Source organism: Bacillus rossius, chromosome 10 (assembly GCF_032445375.1).
Source record: "Bacillus rossius redtenbacheri isolate Brsri chromosome 10, Brsri_v3, whole genome shotgun sequence".
NCBI lineage: Eukaryota > Metazoa > Arthropoda > Insecta > Phasmatodea > Bacillidae > Bacillus > Bacillus rossius.
In genome coordinates, this window is record NC_086337.1 from 25,940,459 (window position 1) to 25,962,267 (window position 21,809).

Genomic DNA, 21,809 nt, shown 5'->3' on the forward strand with positions numbered 1-21,809 from the left:
AGATAAAAGTTATAACGTTTAAAAACGTCTTTAAAAGAAAATTTACACATCAGACAGCTTCCTATTTCCGTTAATTAAATAAGTAAAATAGTTTTTTCTTAATAAATATTAGATTTCTACTTTAAAATACACAGTTTTATACAGAAAAGATACCTACACAAAGCTCTCGGAATCTAATAGAGGGACCAAAAAAAACACGCCACGTTTACGCGAGAAGTTTTTTAATTCAAGTTTTGACGCCCTAAAATATGGGTGCGACGATTATGCGATAAAAGAGGGTAATCAAACTGTGGTAAATACACAATAAGTTCATCATCATCTGTGCTTGCTTCAACTGCTGAGTGCCAAGTACAAATTTGTTTCTGTAGGTCCTTTTTAAAACTATTAAAAAAAAAATGCAATAATAAAATAAACATTTAACACTGCATGTGAAGCATTGCCTCAACATATAGGCAACACCATATGGAAGCTTAATGCAATTATTCTCAAATTTTACATTTACTCCACAGGCAGTTGAATGATTTGGGAACTTGCTGTTTCAAAAAAAATTATCGTTTTACCTGCATATGGGTCGCAGATTTTATGCAGACTTTTTGTTTAATAAAATGTACTGCGATCAATACTCGAAAATGTCAATTTTGAGTAAAAAAAAAAAAAAATTACATTGCTCTTTTATGGTTGACTATATGCTTAAATAACTTAACTAGCCTGTGTTGGTTTTTAATAAATATGTCAGGAGTAAATATAAATTTTTTTGATTAAAATTAGGGTTGTGAGAATGTTCGGTATACCGATACCGAAATCGAAATTTTGCTACTTTCATTTTCGATTTCGGTAAGAATTTCATCTGTCGAAGTTCGTTTTTAGCGAAATATTTCGAGCCAAACGAAAGTTCAATAGCTTACCGAAGTTCCGTTTGTTCTAGTTGAAAAAGAACTCGTAATTTAATAAAAATGTACAGTAGAATACCGGTACAATAACGTACCTTATTATAAAGTATATTTCACTTAACGAATTTTTTTTAAGTCCCCGCCAAAAATCGTATCTTCGCCATGCAAAACGGTTTCAGTTTAAAGTATCATATTTTCACTATAACGTAAAAATTCTACTAGTAGCGTGGCATTACTACACCAAAATGTACTTAAACTGGTAAATAAATTTCCAGCTAAATGATTAATGTAGTAGAACAAAGATACACAAATACAGAGCTGCCAACCTCAAATCACACCCATCAGTAATGGCAATTAGGTATATGAAAAAAGTACGCGTAAATCATGCACGATAAATTTTTCCTGGGGCATTATAACACACACTCAAGATAAAACAAGGACAATAATATGCAAAAGAAAAAGAAAAATATGAATACAATGCAAATTAATGAATAAAAAAAATCTATTTGAACAATACAATCATCTGAATATGTAAGAAATATTAATAATTTTACTGGATATTTTGAATCTTCAATTCAAAGTTAAACTTTAAAGCAACTGTCTTTTTATTTGCTTTTTTTATCCTGGTTGGATAAGAAATGTCATGTAAACAAACAAGACAAACACAAGGACTTGTAAACAATAACTGCGTTCGTTACTTTCGTTTCTTCAGATGTAGCGAAAAAACGAAGATATAGTAGATTTATTGCTCGTCATGGCTTTAAAATGTTCTGCATGTTTCTATGATTCAATATGCCGTCTACAGTCATCCCTTCCACCATGTGCAATCGAAAAGTCACACGTGCATACATTACAAAACCGTGGCGTTCCAAACATTTGAAAACGACAAGCATGGCCATTCTTTTGAATATTTAAGTCGAAAGCTCTGAAGACTTGCGTGTTTTTTTTTTTTTCCAGATACACATTATTCTGTCACACGCTTCATTTCTAAAACCGGCACTGAAGAACACAACACTATCGAAAAACATAAAAAAATTTCACGTCTGTAGACACGACAAAAACACTATGATGAAAAAAAAAATGGCTTTCAAGAAATAAATTAACAACACAGGTTAGCCAAAGTACCGTACAAAAATTATCGTGATTTAAGTAGCCTTCAAACGATAAGTCTGAGAATATGTACTAGTTGTATCGTACAACGGACGTAATACCATCCCATTATTATTTGAAAACACAAGAATTAATTTACTTATTTCGACAGTACATCGTACATGCGCACACTTACTAGTTCCGTTATTTGTGCAACCAAGCGATGTATTCTAGTGATGGGCAGAACGGTTCTTTTGACCGAGTCGGTTCTTTTGGATCAGTTCCGTGAAATGATTCGTTCAGAACGATTCGGTCATCTCGGTCAATTCGTTCTTTTCTGTGTATGGGATCTGGCTCTTTTATCAGGTGTCGTAACTCGTTCATCCTTTAGAGTATTATGTACGTGTTTTTGTATTTGAATTTGAACATTGTTTTCCGTAGCCAGTGAATCACAGTTGCGTATATGAAACAAGATTATTTATATTTTATTACTTTTTAAGTTACAAATATTAATATATAAGCTATTTACACTTTAGTGACAGTAAAGTGTTTACATGTAGACCAACACATTTACAGAAAAAAAGACAAAAATTTAATACTACTACTGCGATTCAGTATGAAGAGAAACAAATTAAGTACATTAATTAACCCAAAAATGGTAAGTGTGAACATTTGTAGTTACTTTCCCTGTTATTTTTAATTCATATGGTTTTTTTTTCCTTCCTAATTTGTGTATGTGAATGTGAAAAATCAATTTTAAACCACTACTTAACAGTTGACATTTTCAAGTATAGATACTTTTCATGTTACCCTATTTTATTTGATCAGTTATCGTTTGCTCATGTGAACATGCGCACGCTGTGATTACTAATTCTTCAGACTCCTGACGTCATGAATCATTTCACGAACGAATCAGACCGGGCGCGTGGCCGGTTCTCTCATCTCGTTCTCTCGTTCTCTCGTTCTCTCCGCGTTTTCGTTCTTCCGAATCTTTCAAGGTACCGGCTCTCAAAGAGCCGGATCTTTACATCGCGAACGAATCGCAAGATTTCGTTCTCTCAAAGATTCGTTCTTTTTGAACGAATCGTTAACGAACGACCCATCACTAATGTATTCAAACTGCGTTCACGAAACAAGCACAGCAGAAACGGAATTTTCTCCGGTACCTCGCAGCACAAAGCCTCGTTTCCGTAATAAACCAGCGATGTTCCGTAATTCCGTAATTCGGGGTTAAAATCCGTAATAATTACGGAAAATCCGTAATGGTTGGCAGCTCTGCAAATACCACCGCAACGTATTTTCTAACCTCTAAATTCTCAAAACAAAGTTAACAAACAGTTGCGCGCACAACCATAGATTATACCGTACGTAGTATGCGACGTGAGCAACACAACACCATTCGATACATCGAAAGACGGAAGTTTGAGAGAAGTATTAATTATTTAGACAAAAGTGTTACGCTACGCTAAAAATACTGTTTGATGTCTGTGCCGGGATTGTTTATTGTTATTGTTGAGTTTATTTTCAGGTTACGTTATTTAGACACCGCATTGTATTTGTGCTACAATATGAATGATCCTGGAGATAAAAAGAAACGAAAGCAATTCACGCTTAAGGAAAAAGTGGATATACTCAGAGAACTAGACAAGGGGAAAAAAGCAAGTCGCAGTTGCTAATACATATGGCATTGCGGCTCTCCTGTAGCAATTTTTTATATATTTTTTTTCTCTTTGTAAAGATATGTATGCATGTTTCAGTACTAAGTACAAAAACTTGAGGTACCTGTAAGTAATTAGCACTGAGATTCTACTGTAATGTCTTTATATGATTTGCTTGTTATTACTAATAATGTAATAACAAATGCAAATCATATAAAGACATTAATTAGAAAAAAGATTTCCATTAAGATTAATTTACGTGGTGATGAAAAAAAAACTCACATTAATGAAAATACAGTAAAATCATAATTTGAACAAACATGGCAGATAAAGTAAACAAAATTCAACCGTGATTACAGTAGGCCTAGGTATCAAAACAAAATCATGCAATATTTGAAAAATTACCTGATTCATTTGCTTTCAAACAGTAGTGTAGGTACTATATTCGTAAAACATACATTCCAGAACTGTTAGTACAGTATTTAGTATTTACCGTATACACATAAACAAAGAACGTACCTACTTTTATTCGCGCACAGCCAAACAAAAACATTGTCGTCTGCTTTATTTAAATTTTACATACTCTGACTGGCATATAAAATCCTCATAATATACAGCCAATTAGACAAAAAGGTCAACAAGTCACTGTGTGTAATGACCACTTGGCAGCAACCATTTGTTATGTTTTGTTTTGACCATGTCCCTTGCCTGGTCTACAGCTTCCTGAGCTAGCCATGTGTGACAGTGGTGCAAGATGGCGGCCGTTCCGCAGTAGTCACGTGTTTTTTCATCAGTACCATGCACGTGATAAATATATTATCATAGACTGCGACATTACGACTGTAAAGGAAATAGTCTGTGCGCTGAAAGATCTGGATTGATTCTTGAAATTTACAAGTGACATGGGGCTATGTTGTGTGGTCTAGGGCGGATGTTGATTATATTAAATAATATATATATATATATATATATATATATATATATATATATATATATATATATATATATATATATATATATCAAAAGGTACCAAAATGATTTATGTAATAGAATTTATTACTGAAGAGCAAATTTTGGGGCACTTTTTTCTTTGTTAATTAAAAAATTTCTCTTAACTTTCGTTAAAAATATATTTATCTCATAGAAAAATTCATTTTCGTTTCACTTTCGCGAAACTTGATAAATTTTCTTTCACTTTCATTTCGTGTGGAAAAAGTCACTTTCGCACATCCCTAATTAAAATATCTGAGCAGTGTGTGTAAGCATCATGAACTGCGCCATTAACCTACATCTGCCCTGTGCCTGTTGCGAGGCTATCCAGCCACCGGTAAGTGACCCCGGCAAGAGGAGAAATCTAAAAATAAACCAGCCAGAGAGAGAGAGAGAGAGGAAGAGAGTGCGTGCGACCCTTCTGCATCTAAATACTGTGTTTGAATTAAGACGTGGGAACTTATATGATATGAATTTCGAGGACCTTTATATAGAACTATAATTTGAAAACAAACTTTATTATAATACAAATGGATAGAGTTACTTTACAATCATGTTATAATCACATAGATATGAAAATAAATATAAATAGTAAATAACATTCCCACATATAACCATTTTAAGGATATTAATCCTTGCCTAGTTAATAACTACAATTACAAAACTTTTTTTTTTTTTTCCAAATCATACAAGTATTACATAAATACTATTACCATTTGTATAAACTTAATTAAAACATAACACACACTATTTTTTTTTTTTTTTCAAAACTGTTACACAACTTTGAGAAAACAATATTCTACGTATAAAGTACGTAAGAACTTTATGTTATTTAGGCCTGTAAAACACTGTGGTTACCTATAGAAACACTCTCGTATGTTTGTAAGCATAACTGACGTTTAACTGTATTGTTCCTTATGATGTCATAGCGAAAAATAAGTTGTAGAAAAACACTTGAAACTACACATGTTTTTTATCTAGACACATAGCCATGATTTCTTGACTATTAATTAAAAATTCTGTAAATATATTTACAACTTTATTACCAAATTAATATAATCACTAATGTTTTTTTAGTCTTCAAGGTAATATTTTACAGTATATGTATACATATTTGTATACACTTCCTACATATACAGTGCACATTTTTACAAGCTATATAAGTTGCTCATGAGTACTTTCACCAAATTATAGCTCTGCTTTTTTCTCTCTCACATAAGTGATGTTTGAATGACTTGTGTAACAGCCTGAAAGGAACATAACATGACAGTGAGAGAAAGATCATAGTTAATTATAATTATGTATATTTCACTATTCAAGGATTTTATAATATCTGCGCCATTTTCTCTGATGCATAGACATAATAATATTTAAGAGGCAATTTTTAGTGCCAGTGTTACATTGTTTTTTGTATATAAAAGCTACTCATGAAACAACCAAAGTTATACATAAGGGTAATTGTATTTAAGGTTTAAAAATTAAAAAAAAAAAAATAAATAAATAAATAAAATACATGTGATCAAAATTTTCATATATTCAGTTTACCGTTAATTAGTTTATTGTATGAACTGTGTGTTAACAGGAAGAGAGAGGAATGGAAATATGCTATATTTGGTTTTAAAGGTTCTTTAGGTCATAATTATATATAGATAATTAAAAAAAATTTTTTTTCGTTTTTAGTATAGAGAAGATTTTATGGTTTTATTTTTAGGCCAGTTTCATTTTTAAAAATAAGAGACTTTTTTGGTATTGTTTTGTTTTTATGAACTCTCATAATTCATAGATAGTGCAATTTAAAAAAAAATACAACATTTAAAATTTAATTGTTCAATAATACTTACTTCACCAAAACTGTGTCAATTTTATTGATACCTGATGCACTTACATAATGTAATAATTTGTAATAAGTATATCTGGGAACAATAAAAACAAATAAGCAAGTATATGCATGTTTGAAAAATGTACCAATGGTGTAATGTGAAAATTAGTTACCAATAACAGTTTCATTATTAAAAAAAGCAAAATTTTAGTATGTAGGCCTACATTTTGGTACTACATAACTTCATGCTAAAGAACTTACATTCATTGAATTTAATATATTAAAATATTAGGTTTTTGAAATATGAGTTGAGTTTTGATTAAATGTGCTGATTTATATCATGGTATTTTTTGCATTTTGGTGCTCCATGATGTATTGATATGCTTTTAAGTGTTATTTCGGCTTTATCGCAATGCACCACATAATCTTGCCCCTAGCGTTTAGTATTGAATTAATTTTTTGGGAATGACTACAACTGTAATAGTACTGCGAATAGACACTGTTTAAAAATCTCTGAATATTTAATATCTGCCTTAACGAAGGACAATCCTCAATATTTAATGATAAAAAAAATTTTTACTGCTTACAAAATGTTCAAATCACTACATCATCTTTTTATTCCTATCTCTCTTGATCAAAATATTATTGAAAATTGTGATCAGAAAGCATTAATATATTTACATTTTTATATGTAACATCTTAGCTCTCAGTATACAGCATTTGGTTGGAGTAATTCAGTGAATGTGACTGAAGTCAAGGAACGGAAATGTTTTATGAACGGTGCTGCTATCTGTGGCGGATAGCGCAATGTAAAGTTCTAAAGGCCAAAGGGAAACTTTATAGCGCTAACCGTTTCATAAAATTTAATAAGATGGACAATATTCTAAAAAAGTTCCATGTCGAAAATAATGTCCAAAGCAGGAATTTAGTATTTTTTCAAGTCTTTTTATGCGTTTATCGGAGCAGTTGCATTACGATGTAGTTTAAAATTTTTATCTGCAAATGGAATGATTTGATAGTCGACGTAGCTGCTCCGGCAGCGAATTCTAGAGACGGGTGCAGAAACTACACGTGATTCGCGTTTAAGAAATGTTGTCGGGAACACAATTTGCATATGTCTATCGCGTTCAGCATTATTTTAAATAATTCTAAATTAAATTTTGTGTCCAAGTTTCATATTATGAGTTGCAACATGAGGACACATGAATTTGCTTGTTGCCGAGGTTAACTGTTACACATCCCTGGCGAGTACTGAAAAACTTGTTTGCTTTTTTTATATAACTATTTTGTATGTTTGCTTTCAACTAAACCTCTCCAAATAATTTTTAATACAGGAAAATGATTTCCTAAATTATGTTTCAACACTGTATTTTATGTCACATCCAGTAATTTGAGATGAGCATTCTGAATGCACAGTTCCAATAAATGGTTAGGTACTGTAAATTTAGTACTCACAATGCCTGAATTTGGCTGTAAATTTGTACTTGATTGACTTGACTCTTTGATACTAGTGATTCGATTCTTGAGTTAAGATATGAGATTCAAATAAGAGGAGCAATCCTAAACCATTGTTGCTATGTCCAGTGTATTTTTGGACTAAATTGAAGACATTCTCCAACAAAATACACCTTTAAACCTAAGATGTCTCCCAATAAAGAATAATTTTCAGTAAAAACCAAACCTGAATACGAGACACTTCGAATTTAAGATAATGTTCTGCATGAGATAGCTTTTTTTTTATTTTAAAGAAAATCTTAGTAATAAATTTGTGTGCATCAGAGTTTAATCTCAATAATTGTACATCTCAGTTTGTTCACTTGTATACTTAAGATTTATTTTATTATGGCATGAATGAAGTTTTCACAGAAAAATTATATTAGAGTACCTACGAACTCTGAATGAATATACTATGTACTTAGATAGCACAAGATTCAATTTGATCACTATTACTCTCCTGGCAAAATTAAAAAAAAGTTAACATCTTAAAACTCACCCTCCATTACAGTAAATACAAAAAAGTAATGTTTGTTTGAAGTTTAAAGTTTTCTCTTGGCACATTTTCAGGATCAGAAGTATATTTTCTTAACCATTTGGATACTTTCAGCCACAGAGATGCAAACTGGGCAGTATTATATTTTCCACGTTTTGAAATAAAATATTTTTTATTTAATAAAATAAAAATGTAAAATGTATTTTTTACTACAGATGTCTAGGACTGCAACATGCATGTAAGTTACTTCTAATACAACTATTATGTAGTCAATATCAACATCATTAGCCGAGGTAGTACAATGACTAGAATGGTTGCTATTTATAACAGCTTTGATTATCACAAAAAAAAAAAAACAGTCTATTAACACCAGTGTTTTTTTTACTATAACTAAAATTTCATTAACTAATGACATGTTTGGTTTGTACTTCCTTAAGCATGATGTGGTTTTAGTTTCATGTCTTTCATGCATATTTTAAAGTTAAATGCTTAGATTTATTTGAATTTATTTCCTAATACTATTTATTCCAGGCGTTATAGAAATGCTGAGAGTGATCATTGTGTTTTACAACAAGATAACAAAATAATAATGTGTAGGGACAGATATAGGAATTACTTTTTGTTTGAGAAAAGAGGAGGGGGGGGGGGGGGGATTTGTGTGTTTCAGGAAAAACATGGTTGGCCATTGAAATTCTAACCAAAATCTGATTGGCAGCAATGTGGGGCTAATGAAATACTATGTAGGGGAACAAATGCACCAAAAATAACACTCAATCTCTTAAAAAAATTGTGTTTCAATTGAAGTGCATTTACATTTTTTTTTTTTTACAGAAACAAAGCAATAAAATAGTGGTGATTCTTAGAATTTAGAGCATCTTATATTCATATAAGTATAGTAAAACCCTCTTACATAATAAGTTTAAAAATTTAGCACCTGACTTAATACATAGAATTTTACCCTTTAATAAATTTTTCTTAGTAAAGATACATTTCTAAGAACCTTGAGATACTCCATAACATAAATTTACTTTACAGTGATGCTTCAAACTGGCAGAAACATGCTAAGCATAGACATATTTTGTTTACTAAAAAAGTAAAAAAGGTTATATCCTGCCCAATTTGTGTTATGTTGCTACATTTTATACAATTACTAATTTTGTATTTTAGGATTATAAATAAGAACTTGCTTAACATTTACTGTTTGAATAATTCGCACAACTTCACTATAGAAAATATTTTGTTTTTCTGTAACATTATCAGTCAGTATTTTGCATTCCAATATAAATGTTGATTACAATTTTGGTGCATATTTTTATTCTATACTTTGGTTGAAAATTATTGATGTGACATGTGGTTTTGTATATAAAAGTATTTTGTTTTGAGTTCTCAAAAAAAGTATTTATATTCAAGAGCAAGTGTTTCATATTATTCTATAATTGTATAGCTAAAAGCTAGTTGCATTTCACTTAGGTATGGATTATTGTCTTTTACACACATGAATATAAATCACTACATAGTACAATTCAGATAAGAAAATTTAATAATCACATTTATGAGATCAACTTTTTTGACAGTTTCAACGTAGCAAAATACTTTTCAGTCATACATTTAAAATGATAGTTCTATAGTTTTTCATTAATGCATTACTTAATTCTTACATAAACTGTGTCTAATTAACATGTATGTAGGTGTGTAATCACCAAACTTGAACTTTCCATTTGTGAAGATGCATTTTTTTTTTCACTTAGCCCACAATAGTTTTAACTATCATTAGAAATAGTTATTTCTGTGACAAAGAGTTCAGTTACATATCACTACAGTAATATAAGGTTCTTAATGATAAAATGTTTGTTATGATTTGGTATTTATGCAATTGTAACATAGTGACTTACCTATAAGTTCCCCATTCAGATTTTTAATTTAATTTAAACAACTGTTAATACTATATGGGAATAATCATTTCAACATTTTCCTGTAAGATAAATTTTTTGTTGTTCAAACATTTTGAAAATTATTTTTAGGGGTAATTGTTCTGCATCACAAATCCAAGTTAATTCCTTGATCCTGATGGCATGATCCTGTATAATTTATCTTGTGATACATTTCGTGCTGTTTTAATTGAGTACGTTGAGAGATCCGGGACAAAACAAAAATATCACAATACAAACTAATCGTGAAAAGTTTGCGGAATTTATTTTTGCATTCAACTTATGATTGTGTAATACATTTTTACAAGGGTTGGGAAAAAAACAGTTTTTTTTAAAAAAATCAAAAAACATGTTTTTTATTGTTTTAAACTGTTTTTTTTTTGTTTTAAACAGTTTGTCATGTTTTAAAGAGTTTTTAAATTTTAAACTTTTGTTTTGTTTTTAATATTAATTTTAATCAAAACCACCACAATATGTTTTGCACATATGGTTTCAGCAGAAGTCCCATCAGGTGTAAGGTATATTGCTACACATTTTTGAATATGGAATTCCCAGACATTGCCCGGTTTTCCCTGACTGTAGCCATTCCGGATATTATTAAGTACGTACAAGGCAAAAAGTTCACCTTTCAAGGAGTAGGCTACTTATTCAGTCCTGTAACATTAAAAAAGATTAAACCTCTAGTATGGTGGATGGCTTTGGAGAAAAGTACTCATCATGCAACTCTGAACCTGGCACATCAGTTACACAGTGCAGTGGCTTCGTCAGCTGGTACTGAACTTTTTTTCTCCACATTCGGGTTTGTGCATAGTACTGTAAGGAACCGGCTAGGAACAGAGAAGGCTGCCAAACTTGTAACTGTTTTCAGTGCACTTAACTAACAAAAACAAATTTTAATTAGGTTAGATGAACTTAGTGGAACTGGTACCCTAAAAGGTATGACTGGTTTGACCCCAAGCAGTGCTGGTATTTTATGTTTACGTGAGGAATGTGTTTCACTTCAAAACTTCTCATCCTAGTCTGGATATTTATCACAATTGGTGACTTACAATGAGACAGTGATGCTTGCGATGAAAATGTCAATGTGCAGTTTTCGTTTTCGTAAGAAATTAAACTTTTAAAATACATATAAAAAACATGTTTAGAACAGAATGTTTTAAACATTGTGTTTTAAACTTGTTTTATTCAGAGTGTATTGTTTAAAACAATTTTGAACATATTGTTTTAAACATTAATTTTTAACGTGCCAACCCTGATTTTTACATCACAAGTTTTCATTATGTTCAGGATCTTTTGACACGTTTAATTAAAACAGCAAGCATCATGTACCACAGGATCAATTTACACAGGATCATGCATTCAGGATCAAGGGATTAACTTGTATACGTGATATGAAACTTTTATCTTTGTAGAAATCTTTTTTTTTAGATGGATTATGTGTATGCAAACATGAATTTGGAAATAATGGTTTATGAATACCTAACAAATAATTTGATCATCCTTGCATCATATGGCATATATTGCATGTAACTGTCACAATGCTCTTGCTGTTTATGAAACTATGGTCGTAGGTGGGCAGTGTTGTTGGTTCTGCTGCTAGTATCGTTGGTGGCAATGCGATGTTAACATGTTGTTTTAGCTATGCAAGAATCGTGCTACGAAAGTCAAAATTGAATTTTTTTTGTGCCATGGTAGCATAGTTGGAAAATGCTGTGTGTTTATGAAGGTTTCAATGTTTACATGAAAAAATATGGTAGCTATTTAAGACTATTGTTGGGTTATTGCATTTTCATGCTATTTTTTTTAAGGATGATTTTTTTTCTTTGAATTTTTTAATAAATTAGCATTGAATTTTGTCTTCTGTGGCAAATTTTGTCATGGGATGTATGCTGCTTGTTATCTTATATTTATCAAAGTCAGATGAGTATGAAATGTGTTTTTTAAAAAAAATTTGAAACAGGGCGCCAACTGGCAGAGGGAGAGCACTGCAGTTACTGAGCGTACCTATTGGCAGGTTAACACAAACTACTATTTGCTGCATTTCGCTATGACCATTAGTTGGCGAGTTACGCTGAAGTGAGCACGTACACAAGTCGTTTGTCGGATTAGTGCCAAAGTGACAATGAAAGAGTGTGAAGAACAATGTGAATTTGTGTGTGTAAAATTTTGCTACAAACTTGGCAAAAAATTTTCAGAGACATTTCAATTACTTAGCCAAGCATACGTGAAGGACTGTATGAGTCACACACAGTGCTATGAGTGATTTAAGCGTTTTGAACTCGGCAGAATGTCGGTCAGTGACAATTCCAAGACTAGAAGACCTTCCAAATCAACACCATGTCGAGAGAGTTCGTACTGCTATTCGTGGAAATCGTCGCTTATCTGTTCGAGAAGTTGCGGACGAAGTGGGCATCAGCGTAGGATCATGCCATCAAATTTTGCGTGACAAAACTTGACATGCATCGTTTAAGTGCAAAATTGGTGCCACATTTGTTGACTAACTATCAGAAACAGACCCGTGTTGAAATCGGCCAGGAACTAATTGACACTGCCAATGAAAACTTCCTTAAGATCAACAGGTGATGAGATGTGGGTTTATGGCTATGTTGTTGAAACGAAGGCGCAGTCGTTGCAGTTGGTGGGCAAAGGGTCTCCTAGTCCAAAAAAGGCGCGCATGAGCCAGTCAAAGGTGAAGGTGATGTGGGTAGTGATTTTTGACTGCAGAGGCATTGTTCATCAGGACTTTGTACCACATGGTCAGATGGTAAACAAGGAAGACTACTAGTGAATTCTAGTGCGTTAGAGGCATGCTGTGCGCAGGAAGAGACCTGAATTGTGGGGTAACCAGACTTGGATGTTGCATCATGACAATGCACACTCCTTGTCCACAACTATCTGGCAAAACATCGCTCTCCCGTCGTGCCCCTTTTCTTCCAGACCTAGTCTCAGAAGACCTTAACCCTGTTTACCAAACTTAAAACCACATTGAAAGTATGTCGTTTCCAAACCATAGAGAAGGATTCAGAACAATGCGAAAAGAGAACTGCACTCCATCCCAAAGAGTGTGTTTCAGGAGGCTTTCAAAAAATGGGAGAAATGTTGGGAACCTTGTATTGCATGTGGAGGAGACTATGTTGAGGGGAACAGTGCTTAACATTTTGTACAATGAGCAATAATGTTATAACCAAAATTTGGTTTCTTTTTTAACATATCCTATGTATATACGTAATTAAAATTATTTCTTGAATAATTTAGGGGCTGTGAAACATTGAGGTGTACGTAAAGAAATTTTCAGTTTTGAGTTTGCAATTCCAAATAATTATTTGAAAGTGTCAGAGAATAGCTATGTATAATAACTCAAAACTTCAAAATATTTTGCCTACTGTACTATTTTCCAGAGCCTTCTCATTGAGTCATGGTAATTAATTACTAGAGACAAGATTATATGGTGAATGACAATAAAACTGAAATAACACCAAAAGCATATAGGAGAACACCATATAACACCGAAATTAATCTTAATTCACCAACAAAGCACCAAATTGCAATTAAAATCATGAAACTAATCAGCAATTTCAATAAAAACCGAACTATAAACACAAATATACATATTATTTAAAAATTAAATTCAACTAAAGTTTTAGCATAAAATTTGTACAACAAATTGTACAAATAAATTGGAGAACATTTACTTCTTTTCAATCTTGCAACTGTTACTCATTTTTACATTATGATGATAGTACATTTTCCAAACATGAAAATAATTAACATATATTTGATTTGTTCTGAATATGTTAATTACATGTCATTATGTTGTAAAAGTCCATCAAATATCCGTCAAAATGACATCTTTGGAGAAATTAGTATAATGGAACATTTGTCATATTTGTTCAGTAATATTCTAACTTTTTTCAATAAACAGACTTCATGAAAAATGAAACCATTAACACTGAAATTGCCTGTTTTGAAAACAAAATCGGTCTGAAAACAATACCTTAAAATCTTGTCTCTAGTAACTATGTATAAGTTTTTTTTTTTTTTTTTTTGAGTTTTCGCTTTACATAAAACATACAAATAAGCTTCTCTAATTTCATTTTCAATACATTTGTACATAAAAATTTGCAGTCAAAAGAAGAAGAAGAAAAACATTGAATGGCAGGTGACGTTTGCCAAGGCTCTGTCTCACATGCCAAGTTGATTATTTCAGTTTTATGACATTACGGACTTTGGCTTAAGGGGCCCGCCTTCAGAAATAAACACATGGTTTAAAAACTGCTCAAGATATCAGTGTGGTGTCTACGAAAAGCATTTAAGAGCACGCTGAGGGTGGGATGGGTAGTTCTCTTTCCGTATTTCATTTTTAAACTGTATTTTAAGGAGAGTGAACCATGTTTGCAGAGTTATTTTTTGACATGAAACGACTGGTACAGATTCTTGAAAGCACCCAAGGGCCTTGTATTACACCTTTATCTTCAATTCTCCACTATTTACCGCTTCTTTTTCATATTTGTCCTTTGCACAACAGGAAGACTGCACCAGTTCATACACTGCGCTGAGGTGATACCGTACTAGAAGCACCAGTGAGCATCACTCGTATCATAGCAAATCACTAACATAAATACATTCCTGACTAGGCGTGCCCCTTAAGGGCTTTACCCTTAGTACAGTAGAACCTCGTTAATTCGTGATGGTCGGGACCGAGATAATCACGGATTACCGAATTTCACGGACTAGCGATTATAAGCCCGGAAGGTCTAGTCAAGCTTCTCAGACACCGGCATGCAGCTGGGTTGAAGGCCAAGGTCGTGTGACGTAACATCTCCCTAGGCTTACTGCGCCTTGGCGCACAGTTATAAAACAAATGCAGCAGATGGATAAAAAAATATGTATTTACAAATGTTTGTGATTATGACATTAGCCAAACTTAAAGAGTGCATTCATATGCAATTGTCCCTAGAAAACAGGCGCATGCTCTATATTTGTATGTACATACAACTTTGTTGTTGCACTGCTGTCGCGCTTGCCGATGTGTGGCAATCCTGTACGCCACAATCTGGCGACATTCTTATCTACATGACTCATCAAGTCAGCAAGCATCCACGGCCATCCACAGCTGTCTTGTGGTTCCTTATCTCTGCGTCCCATCTATCCTCGTGCACGATCTCTCTCCAATACATAGTAGGTAAACGCACTCGCACACCGATGTTTCTGTTTCAGTCCGCAGCTTGTTTCGCTCGGCTTGTTGTCTTGCACTAAACGCAAAAGCATGGCATCTTGAAAAACAAGGTTAGTCATTGCGCAAAGTATATGTACTGACATTAAATGCAATAAAATAGTAATTAAACGTTACTTGTGCTTGCATCAGGTTTCACTGTTGAATTTTCACTGCGAGCAGGTTCACACACTGTCAGCTTACCAGAACATGACGGCACGTTCATCGCTGCAAACATGTCTGTGATACGCCTCTAATTCGAGTGTTTTGGTATTCTCTTGAATAAGATGGCTTTGCAACACATACAAATTCATTATTTGTTGTGGCGTGATAAAGCTTCATCTTTCAAGGCTGGAAATAAGACGTCCCGTGAGTGTGATACAGTCTTAGTAAATTAGTAAAATGCTGGGTTTACAACACTTTTGGCATACTCTAACAAATTGTTAACCATTTTTTTTTCTTGCGAGATTTTAAATCCTCTAAATTCTGTTTGTTCACTACAATCATTCTCATGAAATACAATGGATGGCCAATTTTTGTGCCAAGCATTGTTTAAAGTTGAGAGTGGTATGCTGTCCCATGCTCGTGCCAATGCCCAAATAACATCTTTCAGGTTGTATGACTTCATGATTTCAAGAACAGATGTCCCAGAATTTACACTGTTTAAGAAATTTTGCAGAAACTCTGTACAATATTTGCATTTCAGTAATCTCGGAATGCCCTGATCTTGAGGTTGGATTAGAGACGTGCAGTTTGGCGGAAGGTACAACACTGACACATCTTTCTCTAACGTCTGAGCACACGAATGGGCAGAGCAGTTGTCCAAGAGGAGAAGAATTTTACAGTTTTTTTCCAGCCCTATGCTGTTACAGTGCTGACGTGCCTGCCTTACAAAGCTGTCAAACCATTCTGTGGTTAAAGTTGTTTTAACTCAAGCTTTATTACTTGCTCTGTAATCAACTGGAAACACCTTCATTCCTTTAAATGATCTCTGCTTATTACTTTTGCCAACAACAAACAACTTCAGTTTGTGTGTTCCTACAGCGTTTGAACATGTGAGTAGAGTAAAACGATCTTTAGATTCTTTAATTCCCCAACAGGCGTCTTCAGCAAGCAGTAGCCAGTGTATTCTTAGGCATACACCTCCAGTACAATGCTGTTTCATCAGCGTTGTACACCTGTTCAGGTGTCAGTTTTGATTATGTAATTAATTTATTGAAGTCGATTACAAACTTATCAGCTGCTTCCTGGTCAGCCGAAAGTTTTTCCCTGCATACACTATATTGTGAAATGCCATGCCTGTGTTTAAATCTTTGAAGCCAGCCTTGGGAAAAGTCACAGTCAGTAGGCATATCAAGTTCACTATTAAAAATTTTGGCTTGTTCAATAAGCATTTGACCCGTAATACTGATGCCCTCACTCCTCCGTAGCCGAAATCACAGCATAAGAGCTGTTTCAAAATCTGTCACTTTGCCTGTTTTCATTGTTTTTCGAACATTCATGCTGTCCTTTGAATTGGCTTCCGAAAAAATTTACAAAGGCTTTGTTTGTTTTTACGGATGTCATAAATTGTCTGTGTACAATCATCGTACATTTCACTCAACTGTTTGGCAGTTGATCCTGCATCTAGTTTTTTTAGCACCTCAATTTTTTCTTGGATATATAAAGTTTTATGCCGCTGTTTTGTGCTAGGGCCTGCACTATCATTAACAAGACGTTTTCTACCGCTCATTGTTGAAAAAAATACACTTCACTACTGAACACTATTTCTTTTTGAACACGGTGAACAACTGCGAAAACATATCCGGCTGTAGACAAAACACAAATTAGCCGACCATGCACACAATCCGCTCGGCAAACTGATCCCTCTCCCCTTCTTGTGATCACTCTGCCCGGGTGGTGGGCGGCCTTCCGAGGGAAAACCCCTTCTCCCACAAAGTCTGATTGGCTGCGGCCCTACCAGTCCTTCACACACCCACTACCTTCCCCACCCATCCCGGCCGCACTTCTACCGTCCCCTCCCTCCCTGGACGCTCTTCTTCCGTCTCCTCCCACCCCGGCCGCCCTTGATTTTTCTTTAATCTCTCATGACATTCTTTCAACACACTGTCCATTATTATTTGTTCCATACTTCCAACTACCGGTACATGTGCCATCCTGCAGAGTTAGGCGGCCCACGGGATGGCTTGCAGAGTTTGCCGGCCCGCTTGACATTAATTTTAAGTGCTGACAATTTATACTTCTCTATGCTTTTTTCTGCACTTTTAAATCATCCCGAATTATCTGATTCCCGAATTAGCACGTCACGGATTAACGAGGTTCTACTGTATTACTATGGCTTTTTTGAATTTGTTGCTTGATTGCCATCAGATATGTACTAAATATTTTTTTCAAGCTGTAAAATATCATTTAAGTGACCATAATTAATATGAATACTTTCATGACATTTTAGCATTTTAGATTGCAAACACTTCAGGTCTCCAACAAACAGGAAAAATCTAGATCAGGGATAACTCAGGGAATAGTAAAAGTGTCTGCAAAATCCTGGAAAAGACAGGGAAATTGTCACTACCTATGTAAGTACAAAACAGTATCAGAAATTTTTTTCATACTAAGTACACATAATCTTAATGTCTTAAACCAATGTATTTTCAACATTTATTAATTTGTTGTTAGTATTCTGATTTTCACTGTCATTAATTAAGTGTAATGAATACAAACAACTTACTGTGTATTAATGTTAAGAAGAATCAAATATTTTTAGACCTAGTCTTAATTTAATAACAGTTATGTATTATTTCAAAGTTTTATCAAACAAATGTATTGGTTATCTTTATTCCCTGTTGCCCAAATTCTGCACATGTGCAGAGCTCACTTTTTCGTTGATTTTGTGCAGATGGCAGACCTGCGTTTGGTGACATTAACTCGTATATAGTCACTTTTATGATCACTGGGGCATGTACAAAGCGTGTTGGCGAGTCAAATGAAACTTTACGATAGTGAAACTATCTTGGAATACTTTTTGTGCACATTAATAGTCAAAAGAAATAATCACAATTTAAAAAATATTTAAGAAAATAAGAAGTGTGGTTCAATATTTGTGATGGTGCTGCTATCTCTAGTATTTTCACAGTAACAATTGTATTGATGGTCGTGAATTGTAAGCTGGAATGCGTTGAAATCAGTTTATAGCCTTACGCAGAGCACCATTCATTAAAATTCTTTGGGAGAGTACCTCTTTGTTCCTTTTCAAAAAGCTCAGAACCCAATCACAACTTGGAAGGTTGGTTCTAAATTTTGGAATATTCTTCTCTTCTCGATCCAGATGAATCTTTATAAAACAACTGGTATCAAAAGTACTTAGTGGATACCTACCCCTAACCGAACATTTTACAATTACTTTGACAATATCTTTTTCCATACCTGAAGGTGAGGCTGTCTGGCCACCTTTTGTTCGAATCTGTAGATTTCTTAGCTTTGCACAGTACCATTGAAGGGCAGACTTTGATAAACCATCAGCCTTAGCAGCTGCCCTTACTGACATGCCTTCTTTTACTGCCGAAACAGCATGTGTCACTCGGTCATGGTCAATCGGTGCATGTTTTTTTTACGTGGGTTCACTCCTGTATGTCCGACCCATTGTTGTATGTTGTTTCTAAACTAGAATAACTTTACAAAAATAAATAAAAATTGTACTGTTAAGCAATTAACTGTATTTAAAAATTTGTTACTACTACATACAAGCTTATTTAACGCGATTAAACTAAAGACATTCCATTCCAACTTCGAAATTTTATAGTTTTACACTGTCCCCATTCACCCCTCTGTAAGTACAAAAAATGCAAGTTTTTCTAAACGCTGCTATGAAAATTATCAATGTGACACAAATTTAAGATTTAAATTTACTTACCAAACAATAAATAAAATCTACAATGCATTCATCAAAAAGATGTGCTAAACCACCTGCTCAAATTAACAAACAATGTTCAAGTTATACAAATGGCTACTATAAAGAGCTGATTCTTTTGTTGCCAACCTAAACATAAATAATTACGTTGTCTATATAGTTTAAAAGACTTAAACATTTACAGAAATAAAAAAATACTGTTATGATATCTCTATATTAAAAAGTACAGCTGTACATTTAATGTTTTGGAAATATTTTGTCCCTCATGACCTCTTAGACTATATTCACCCAATTTCTCGGTACAATTCCCAACTGGGTCGAAGAGTTCCCCAGACAGGAAAAAAATTTTTAGGGTTTGAATTTTGAGTTCTGTGCTGCTTCTGTACCCTGATTGCTGTCATCAGAGAATCATTCTGTCAAGTGTGCGCTGATCAGTCTGCTTTATCTCTCCACGGAGATGGCGGGGTTCCAACTATTATAATTCAGCAGGGTTTTATGCCATAAGGTTATGTGAACAGCCATAAGGCTACAGGACTTATAACCTGTTATAGTGAGTTGTGAAACAGTTGGGTACATACTCAATGCTCATAAATTTGGGTTGTGTCGTGGAGCTTTGGTTTAACCCATGACCCTTCCCAAAAAAGCGTGACTTGTTGGTGACAATAGCAGCTGAGCATCTGTGGGAGCATAGCAAACTCCTGACTTTCTGACTGACATGTCAAAATAATTCAAATTACATGCTAGTTAGCAATGAAAGAATTAACCAGCATGTGTGAGTGGTAAAGTGGCAATCACTAGTGAAAGCAGTGGAAGACTGGCTGATTGATGTGATTGATGCATTTTGGATTAAAGGAAGTAGAGGGTGTGGGGATGATTCAGAATTGTGAACAATAAATTAGTTGTCAGAACAACTAAATCTAAAACTGAGTATCTTTCTTTATGATTCATAAAGGTTACATGCAATATATTAGATGACATTGTTTTATTGGTCAATCGCCATACCTTACCTCTGTTTATCGGGTACAAGCAATGTTTTAACTCTAAAGCAATAAAATAGTACTGTATTTCACGCTCCATACAGATTTCTTCCTATTTATTGCTGTAAAATATTCAAGATAAATTATAATTAGGTGATTTTAAGTAAATTTAACACCTTAGTTTTTTTTAGGGTGCTCTGTTGATTTAAAACCATTTCCATTTTAGAATACTGGCTTACATTTTAACCACAATTGCAATGATCACCCTCTTACGTTACTGGCATTTGGCTGTATACGTGTTCATTGAAAAGTCTAGTACCTATCCTACAAACCAACCAACAACCAGAAGTCCTTGGTGTGATGTAAGGTTATGTTTGGAAGACCTGGAGTTGTAACACGTGTATGCCAATCTTCAAAGTAATTTGTAGGATTTTGGATGAAAAGATATTATTGAAAAGTAGCTTACAGCTGTGTATAAAACCGATCAGAAATATAGCGACAATTGATTTCTGTCTACTACTTGTCCTAGACGGACAGCAAGAGGTTCAATACTAAGCTGTTCACTATCAAACTAAGCCCCATACAGCACTTATCTTTCAGATGTGTTACTGTAACATTGAAGATTCATTACAATGTTTCACTAAAGTAAAGTTAAATTTTGGAAAATATTACTGAAAGTCAAATGTGTTGTGTGAGGAGTCTTTGGCACGACACAAGGTAGTGGCTGGGCATTCAGATGATGAAGGGGAATGAGGTTCATTCCTACTACTCACCTTCACCATCTCGTTCCTCGATGGCAAAGAAGGAGGTTCAACACTAATGTCTTCATTAGTAGCCACAGAAACAGCAAAATGTTTCTGAATCTTGCGTGGTGTTACGAATAGCCCTGGCCACAACACAAGGTCGTGGCCGAGAGATCAGTCCAACTCCTGGGTGTGCTCGCCTTCGGCCGTCTCGTTCCTCGACGGCAACAGCAGCAGGGTAGTCCTGTTGGGCGAGACGGCGCACAGGCGGACGTTGGACGCGAAGCTGTTCATCTCGGCGTGGTCGTAGTTGGTGGTGAGCAGGTCCGGGCAGTTGTAACGCGGCGAGGCGAACCCCAGGCGGGACAGCAGGTCGTCGAGCAGCCGCTGCACCGACAGCCGCACCTCCGAGTTGCGGTAGCCGTACACCCAGGGGTTGAGGGCGCTGCTCGCGAAGATGGGCAGCGACAGGTAGATGCCCGACCAGCTGCGCAGGAGGTTCGAGCCGCGGAACACGTCGAGCAGCATGCACACCTGGGGGCACGCATGGCCAACAGTCAGCGCCTGTTTGGCCATGGATGGTTTGGCTTTAGGCAATTAGCATTA

The 21,809-nt window shown here is 34.5% G+C and overlaps 1 protein-coding gene across 2 annotated transcripts in view; it reads right to left on the minus strand.

Moving 5' to 3' along the window:
• LOC134535865 (adenosine receptor A2b-like) overlaps positions 1-21,809 on the minus strand; it is a 40,153-nt gene that overhangs the window by 12,499 nt on the left and 5,845 nt on the right. Inside the window, exon 3 of one of the 2 annotated variants that reach the window (XM_063375206.1) lies at positions 19,487-21,737. In XM_063375206.1, the coding sequence (XP_063231276.1) occupies positions 21,378-21,737 (360 nt within the window). In that variant the 3' untranslated portion in view covers positions 19,487-21,377. Of the gene's footprint in view, positions 1-19,486; positions 21,768-21,809 lie in introns of those variants that run through there. The other variant, XM_063375205.1, reaches the window with a different exon arrangement.